Consider the following 8,299-nt stretch of genomic DNA (forward strand, 5'->3'; position numbering starts at 1 on the left):
CTTTCCCAACCCATAAACTGAGCATCCATACCTGAGGTTGGGGGCGGATTAATGGAGCTTCCATACTCAGCGCTCCTGACCAGTGTAAATACCCATAAAAACTAATATCAAAAGTTTTTATTGAGCCGCTTCGTCTCCCTGAGTGTTGGGCCCAGCGGGGCTGAAGCCACGGGACAAAGGAGTGGCGGCGGCTCCATAAGAGCGTGGGGTGCTCCAGACCAGCTCCGTAGGTCCCCAGAGTGGACCTGAGGCTCTGGAGAGGACATCCACGCCAGGTAAATGCCAGTGAGGCTCACTTTCCCTGGGGGTATATGCACTTAAAAGTCCATGGGGAAGGGAGCGGTGGGTGATCAGAAAAATCAGATGGGGTTTGAGAGAGGGTCAGCCACCAGGAAGTATGTCACCAGGCTGGTCAAACAAGGGTGATGTATTTTTTCTCAGTGTTTGAGATGATGTCTGTATTTCACCCACATGCCGTTTTACGTCCGTATTCAGAGTATGTGTGTGCGTTTGTTCAATGTGTGAAAGTGTGTGCATATCAAGGCACACATGTCGTTATGATTACAGCATATAACGTGCCTGTAAAAGTCCTGATTACACCTCAGTGTGTACTTGAAGGGATCCTGAGTTCCCCTTCCTCGGGGCTGCGCTGGTGAATTTCCTTCCCTCAGTTGCTTTGCGCATTTAGAATTCACGGCCCAGGTCAAGGACGTGTAAGACCTTACGGTTTGGGGGAGAAATGGACTCACGCAGGTCCAGGCCGTCCGTCGCCAGCTCGGGTTTCTCGCCGAGAAGGAAAGCCTGGAACCGGCGGGGCCAAGCTTAAGTGCAAACCGCCTATTTCCTTCAAACGCTCGAATGTCTTCAGTACAATTGTTGACATAATGAATACGCAGCTCCGACGCTGGTTTCCTGTTTTGTTGGGGGTGAGCATCCAGTTGGGGGACAGGGGGTTTGGGGAGGACGTGGCGGGTAGGACTCGGTTCCAGCAGTGGCAAAGACAGGTAGCGTCGGGGACAGAGACCTCTCGGCCTTTTCAAGTCGCAGCTGCCCGGAATTCCCCGGCTGTCGCGCGCTCTCCCAGAGCCCTGGCCGAGTGATGGGGCCCTCCCGCCCTGGGTGGCGTGGGCCGCGCGGCGCAGCGGGCGGTTCCCCCGCGGCGGGACCGCATACTGCGAGAAGGCGTTTCCCTTCTTACTCCTAAGCCCTTGAGTTCCCTCCGCTTCTAACTCACGCTCTGGTCCTTTATACGACGGCTGCGATTCCAGCTCCGACCAAAAGCAGAGTCCGTGCGGCACCGTCGGTGCAGGAAAGCTCCCCACGTCCCCGGGCTTCGGAACCGTTCAAACCTCCCAGAGCCAGAGAGGGCCCTGTTCCTTGCTCCAAAGCTGCGACAACGCTGGGGAGCCCCGGCAGCCGCTGATTCGGACGGTGCAGGGGATCCTTACGGATCCTGGCGACCTCCAGCTAGTTGTTCGAAAGCAGCGCGGGGCGGCGGGGGTGCTTTCCCCTCACACTGCTCAGGGACTGTCTGGGGAAAACACTGCAGAGCAGCGATATGGATGGGGCTCTTTCTAAGGTACCTAGCCGCCTTGAAAGCCCAGCGCCAGAGCGGCAGGAAGACAGCGGGAGAGCTGCTCCCCGCAAAACTCTTTCCTCTCAAAATCCACGGGATGAGCGTATCTTAACCGCCAGGAATTGAATGGCCTTCCTGGATCCTGCATTTTTTTCCTGATCTCAGTCACGTTCGCCCTTGCTCTCCGCAGTGCCAAATGACTTTTCAAAACTATCCCCACAGCCTAGGCCCTTTTACTGCCTCATTATTGTATCAAATGCCCCCCAAATCTACAAGGACAAATCGAGCAAGTGACTCAGGATGAGCCATTTCCCTGCCCACCAGCATGCTTCAGCTCAGGTTTCAGGACCTACCCTTTCTCCTTAAGAGAGTCTGCACACCTTCAGCCCCCTGTGGGGATGGGGATGGGGGTGCTGGCAAACTCGTCAGCACAGGCTAGCCACCCCCCACCCCCGCGCCCTTTTCCCAAATGGTCTAGAGGGGTGTGGATTTGGAGGTTCTACCCTGCTTGGGGTGTTTTTCCCCCTTTTCTCTTTCTCCCTCCCTCCTGGCCAGGCTCAGCCCCTCCACCAGGTTTTTCTCTGGGTCTTTCTCCCTTTGCCATTATCTCCGAGCCCTCAGCCTGCCTATGGTGGGAGGGAGAGGGTTAAGATGTTCTGCAAATGTGGCTCGTAAAGCTGCTTGGATACATTAGAAACACATGAATATCCTGAAATACAAAGTGTCTGTAAAAACCAACCCAGGGACGTTTATCCTAATGCTGGATGGATGCAGAGAAATAGTGCCAGGGAGCAGTGCTGACAGCCTCCTGTGAGTCAAAGTGAGAGAAGGTAAATTTCATTTGCTAATGAAAATCAAACTTGATTAAAACCTGGTTTCCTTTTGTCCTTTTCCCCTTCAACACTGGGAGCCGAGGACTCCATGATCAGTCAGGCAGTGAGTCCCCAGCCCAGAAAAACCTAGCCCGGGGCTTTTTCTTCTGCTGGAGTCTCAAAGGCAGCTGAGTCCCTGCGGGGTGCCCCTGCCCATCCCAGGAGGTAAAGGCCATGCCTGCCAAGGAGTTTTGGAGCAAGAAGTCTCCAGTAGCTCCCGCAACAAAGGCTGCGTCATTGGGCTGCCACCCTCCCATTCTGCCTGAGCTGCCGACTCAAGGCTCCTCCAGGGAAATCCAGAAGTGCCCGGGCCAAGCCTGGAAAGCCACTGCAGCTAGCTCCACTCCCATCCCTGCCACCCTCTTGCTCTCTTGGTTCTCTTGCTCCAGGAGTCATTTTTGCCTGCTTCCCCAGCCTAGTCCACAGGGATATAAGGAGAAAATTGTCATAGTCTGGGTTCAAGTTGCTTGTGTCTCCCTGCAATCCCTGGTGGACCAAAAAACAGAAAGCTCAGAGAGTCAGGTCCCAATGGGCAAGCAAGGGAATCTTGACCTTGCCATTGAGGAGGGAGGAAGAGCACGCCGAAGGTGTATGCGGGCTTCCCAGAGCACACCCCAATCTTCATTGCCCTCCAACCTTTCTCCACAGCAAGCTGGTTTGGCAGCTGGCTGGCTGGCTAAGAAATCATACTGGGAATCATTAAGGAATCTGTTATATCCCTCAGCAAAGAGAATGGAAGAGAGAAAGAGGGAGATTCTTCTTGCTTCAAAGTGGGTAGAAATTCTAGAAACTCAGTCCCATAATTGCTCAAATTGTATAAGTCATTCCCACTGCTTAGTGGCTACAATGAGATATCTAATAGGGCCTACAGACATTTAAACAAGGTGAAGGCATACCAGGATGCCATTGACATGCCTGGTAGAAAAGTTACTTTGTATATATCGAGGTACAACACAAGAAGGGAACAAGTCTGTCTCCCTTCAAGTAACCCGGTCTCAAGACTTGTTGTTTTTTAACGGATGGAAAGATGTTGGAAATGAAGACAATATCCAGATAATTTAATCACTTAAAATCTGCCACAAAGCTCAATAATAAAGTCTTAAATGCTTCCTTGGCAGGACACCAAATTTAGGGAGCAAAACCTAATTCGAGATCCAACCCAAAGCCTTCCCCCAGCGCCATCTCTCCCAGACAAACCTGCTTGTGGCTCCTCAGCAGACAAGATGAAATCTTGCCTCACCATTTTTGGTGAGAAGGGGCACAGCCGACCTTGGCAGGCTGTGAAGTGGGGAGACCTTCCTCTGCGTGCGGGGCTTCAATCTCTGGCAAAGGGTAGCGGGGGAGGAGGAATGCGGAGCTGGCCTTGGCCACCGTGTGTAAGGGCAGCTGCGCCCTGGCCAGAGGTGAACTGGCAAGGGCGCCGGCTGGTGGGGGCTTCTCGAGCTGTGTTTTCATTTTTCCGGCTCTGGCTGGAAAACAGAAGAGGCTCCAAGCCCGGGCGGAGAGCAGGGCGGAGGCAGAGAGAAGAGTCGGTAAACGCCGCCCCAAAATCTTCACAAAGGCAGCAAAAATGCTGGGCAGCCAACCGGAGCCAGAAAGGAGAATTCCAAAGGAGAAAGAAATCGAGTGAGGGAAGGTAGGCGGTGGGCCTTTTGCTGTTGCCTGGGTCTCCAGGCTTGCACGGCAATTCTTAGGCTGGCTAGACTGCAACTTTCAACTTGACCTTGGCCTCCAGCCCCGTCTGACCCGTAGGTAAAACAGCCTCAAGGCCCCAGTTCCTGGGGCCTCAAACGCTGTCCTGTCTCTTTGTCACTCTGAGTTTTACAATGCCACTTGGAGGGGGGAAGGGGGACAAATGGCAGGAAAGTAATACAAAAAATCAGGTCCCTACAGAGGGCAGTTCCTTCGTCGCAAATGTCCAGTTGGGGAGGAGGTAAATTGGGGGCAAATCAATATTTACCTAGAGCTGCTAAAAAGGCAAGAGGAAAAAAGCATACTCGGGGGGGGGTGCATAGAAGGTTTTATTGGGTGACACTTACATTGGTACAGGCAAGCCTGGGATCAGGGCGGATAAAAGCCCAAGCCCCCGCCACTTGGTCTGGACCCTGCAAAAGGCCCGGGGGACTCAGTGGGCCGCCCAGAATGAGCTTAGAGTCGAGCCTGCAAGTTCATCAGCCTGCCTGGGCTGGAAGAGATTCCAGCGTCCTCCCCAATCCTGATATTCTGCAGAATGTGCCCACTTTCACTTTGAATGCATGTTCTGCTTCTGAGCATCTAACCAGCTCAGAGCCGCGGCAAGGGAAATGGAATTATGCGGCCCTAAAGTTAACAGGACCCCTAGAATCCCTCACCACAATGTGGCAGCTACAACAGGGGTCTCTGTGTTGGCCCAGCACCACCCTTTCACCGTGCTCTCAGGAAAGAGTAACATTTCCCAAGCACAGAGGAACAGTTTCTCAGGCTGTATCTTGGGTGAGGGGGACTGGTCACCGTCCTCTGCAGGCTGGAGACTGCTCTCCCCAATCCTACTTGCCCAAAGATCCCCTTTAGATCCCGGAAGGGAGCTTCAGGCTCGGCCAGCGGCCCAGCTGGACCTGTTCCTCTTAAGTCCCTTTCAGCACGGCCAGTCCAGCTGGAGGGGACTGGGGCAATGGATGTGGGGGGTACATGAAAACGGAGCCCTCTATCTCAAAGTCACTGGAGGAGTAAGAATTGTTACCTGGTCAGAGAGAAGAACAACTGACTGTGTGCGGGTGCATGTGAGTGTGTGCGCGAGTCAGCGTGGGTGTGAGGGCTTATCCTGAGCCTACGGGCCTAAGTGGAAAGGCACGAAATTGCCCACAAACACTGTGGGCAGGGAAGACGAGGGGGGTTTCTAAATGCAGTCCCAGCTTTCTAGTGGAATGTCCTGGAACCCATGAGCGAGGCGCATCCACCCGGGCCGATAAGCCGCAAACGCCCGCCACTGTCCGTCTTTAAAGAGAGCCAAATCACGACGCTGTCGAAAGTGCCGATGTCCTTGCTACGGTCTCGCTTCAGAAAGACGCGTGTATTCCTGGAAAGAAAACAGCCCCAGGGGCCATAAGGAACACCCAGCCTGGACTTGGCTCTACCCTTGCCACTCTCCCACCCCCGGCCGCTGGCAGATTTACCTGTCCTGTCCCCACCACCAAGGGTCAGAACCCAAGCATGCGCCCACTTCCCCCTCCCCACCTGGCTGCGCTGCTCTTGGGTGGGGGAAGGGAACGACTGCGAAGGAGCTGCCCTTCCCTCCCTGCCCCACCCACCCAGTCCTCCGCCCCACCCGCCCGCGTCCCCCGCCTCTCCCCTGGGTGGATGGTGAGCGGTCGCGGGCCGGCGCTGGCGCTGGGGACTGCGCAGGCTGCGGCGGGGACGGAGGGTGCATGGCGCAGAGCCGGGGTTGGAGTCGTTCGCTTTGCATACGGCGTGGGCGGAGCGGGGGGTAGGGCCGGGCCAATGGGCGGCCGCCTGGCGCGACCCCGCGGGGCGCGATCCGCCCCCCTCGCTCGGGCGGCCCCGCATCGCGCGCTCTTCACTTCTTGGGGGCTTTTTAAAACAGCGCCACTGGGGTCTTCTCCATGCGGCTCGGGCTATGACAGCCTCCGTGCTCCTCCACCCCCGCTGGATCGAGCCCACCGTCATGTTTCTCTACGACAACGGCGGCGGCCTGGTGGCCGACGAGCTCAACAAGAACATGGAAGGGGCGGCGGCGGCGGCGGCAGCGGCGGCGGCAGCGGCGGCGGCTGGAGCCGGGGGCGGGGGCTTCCCCCACCCTGCGGCCGCGGCTGCGGGGGGCAATTTCTCCGTGGCGGCGGCGGCCGCGGCGGCCGCAGCGGCCGCGGCCAACCAGTGCCGCAACCTGATGGCGCACCCCGCGCCCTTGGCGCCCAGCGCGGCTGCCGCCTACAGTAGCGCGCCGGGGGAGGCTCCCCCGTCGGCCGCAGCCGCCGCAGCCGCTGCAGCCGCAGCCGCCGCAGCCGCAGCCGCAGCCGCGTCGTCCTCGGGAGGACCCGGCCCGGCGGGCCCGGCTGGCGCCGAGGCCGCCAAGCAGTGCAGCCCCTGCTCGGCCGCGGCACAGAGCTCTTCTGGGCCCGCAGCGCTGCCCTACGGCTATTTCGGCAGCGGCTACTACCCGTGCGCCCGCATGGGCCCGCACCCCAACGCCATCAAGTCCTGCGCGCAGCCCGCTTCGGCCGCGGCCGCAGCCGCCTTCGCTGACAAGTACATGGATACCGCCGGCCCAGCGGCGGAGGAGTTCAGCTCCCGCGCTAAGGAGTTCGCCTTCTACCACCAGGGCTACGCGGCCGGGCCTTACCACCACCATCAGCCCGTGCCTGGCTACCTGGATATGCCGGTGGTGCCAGGCCTTGGGGGCCCTGGCGAGTCGCGCCACGAGCCCCTGGGTCTTCCCATGGAAAGCTACCAGCCCTGGGCGCTGCCCAACGGCTGGAACGGCCAAATGTACTGCCCAAAAGAGCAGGCGCAGCCTCCCCACCTCTGGAAGTCCACTCTACCCGGTAAATGGCGCCCCCTCCCCAGCCCCCGGTCCTCCGGCTCTGCTCCAGCTTCCATCCCGCTCGCGCCTGGGTCACCGGGCACCCCTCTGCCTCTCTCCGTGGCTTGTACTAGCGCCGTTGCACCTATGGGAGCCCGACCTGGCTGGCTGGCAATGCCCACATTTCCCCCGAGTTGGGCTGGCCCCTGCTTCTCCTTGGGTAAGGGGTGACTGGAAGGGGGATCGTGGGGACCCCAGCTGGCTTCCTATTCCCTCTGCGCCCCGCCCTCCCCAGCCCTTGACACCGACCTAAGGATGGGAAATTGGCCTGGAATTGGCTCACCAAATTGCCGGTTTTCGTTCTCTCAAAAATAGCTTCAGTCTAGAAGCATTAAGTGTTGGGGCTTGTAGGATACACTGGGAAGCCATGCACGGAAGGGTTGTACTCTGAGCCGGGCGCTAAGGTGTGGGCCTCTAGACGATGGGCGATCGAGGTAAAGCCGACGCGCTGCGAGTGCGGGATGCCCCTGTTAGGGTGGTCATTGGAACACTGGGCGATTGCATTTCAGTGCAGAACTAACGCTCCTCGCCATTGCCCCTCCAGGCTTTGGCGCAAGGCCGGATAGTACAGCGCGTAGCAAAGGGCAGCCGGGCGCTGCGAGGCGGGTGTCCTGGCCCGGGTCTGATCCCTTCCTAACTTGCCTTCTGCCCTATCTTCCAGACGTGGTCTCTCATCCCTCGGACGCCAGCTCCTACAGGCGGGGGAGAAAGAAGCGTGTACCTTATACCAAGGTGCAATTAAAAGAACTCGAACGGGAATATGCTACAAACAAATTCATTACCAAGGACAAACGGAGACGGATATCAGCCACGACGAATCTCTCTGAGCGGCAGGTCACAATCTGGTTTCAGAACAGAAGGGTCAAAGAGAAAAAAGTCATCAACAAACTGAAGACCACTAGTTAATGGATTAAAAATGGAGCAAGAGGGCAACTTGAAGAAACGCTTCAGAACTCGTTGCTTTGCCCAGATAATGATAATATTGCTTAATAATAATTGAAGAGCAGGAAAGAGAAAGAGAGAGACACTGGCATTTCACTTTTCTAAGGGGGATCTTTTTCTATTGGTGGAATCTATAACTTTTTTAAACTTTAAGAGACTTTAAAGATTGACAGTTCTCCTGCTAACCCCACCAGACGGTTAAATGACAAACTCTGAAATCAAACATCAACCCCCCCAAATATGCAATTTCTGATAAGTTACGCATATACTGAAATCTCGTAAGTATTTATGTGACCGTTATATTTTAGGACTCTGTAGTCGATGGTAATAATC

General features: G+C 56.8%; 1 protein-coding gene across 1 annotated transcript; it reads left to right on the forward strand.

Moving 5' to 3' along the window:
• The first annotated feature begins 6,061 nt into the window (after positions 1-6,061).
• HOXA13 (homeobox A13) lies at positions 6,062-7,930 on the forward strand. The gene is made up of 2 exons (XM_077162952.1): positions 6,062-6,986; positions 7,686-7,930. Exons 1-2 carry the CDS (start codon positions 6,062-6,064, stop codon positions 7,928-7,930), a joined length of 1,170 nt encoding a protein of 389 aa, XP_077019067.1.
• Positions 7,931-8,299: the final 369 nt, after the last annotated feature.

Source organism: Tamandua tetradactyla, chromosome 1 (assembly GCF_023851605.1).
Source record: "Tamandua tetradactyla isolate mTamTet1 chromosome 1, mTamTet1.pri, whole genome shotgun sequence".
In the NCBI taxonomy this organism is placed as follows: domain Eukaryota; kingdom Metazoa; phylum Chordata; class Mammalia; order Pilosa; family Myrmecophagidae; genus Tamandua; species Tamandua tetradactyla.

What these genes read in the sequence shown, in the direction of transcription:
- HOXA13 (XM_077162952.1), top strand. Translation starts at nt 6,062, where the DNA reads ATGACAGCCTCCGTGCTCCTCCACCCCCGCTGGATCGAGCCCACCGTC. An exon ending in CTGGAAGTCCACTCTACCCG is followed by an intron (nt 6,987 to 7,685) that starts GTAAATGGCGCC and finishes CCTATCTTCCAG; the next exon opens with ACGTGGTCTCTCATCCCTCG.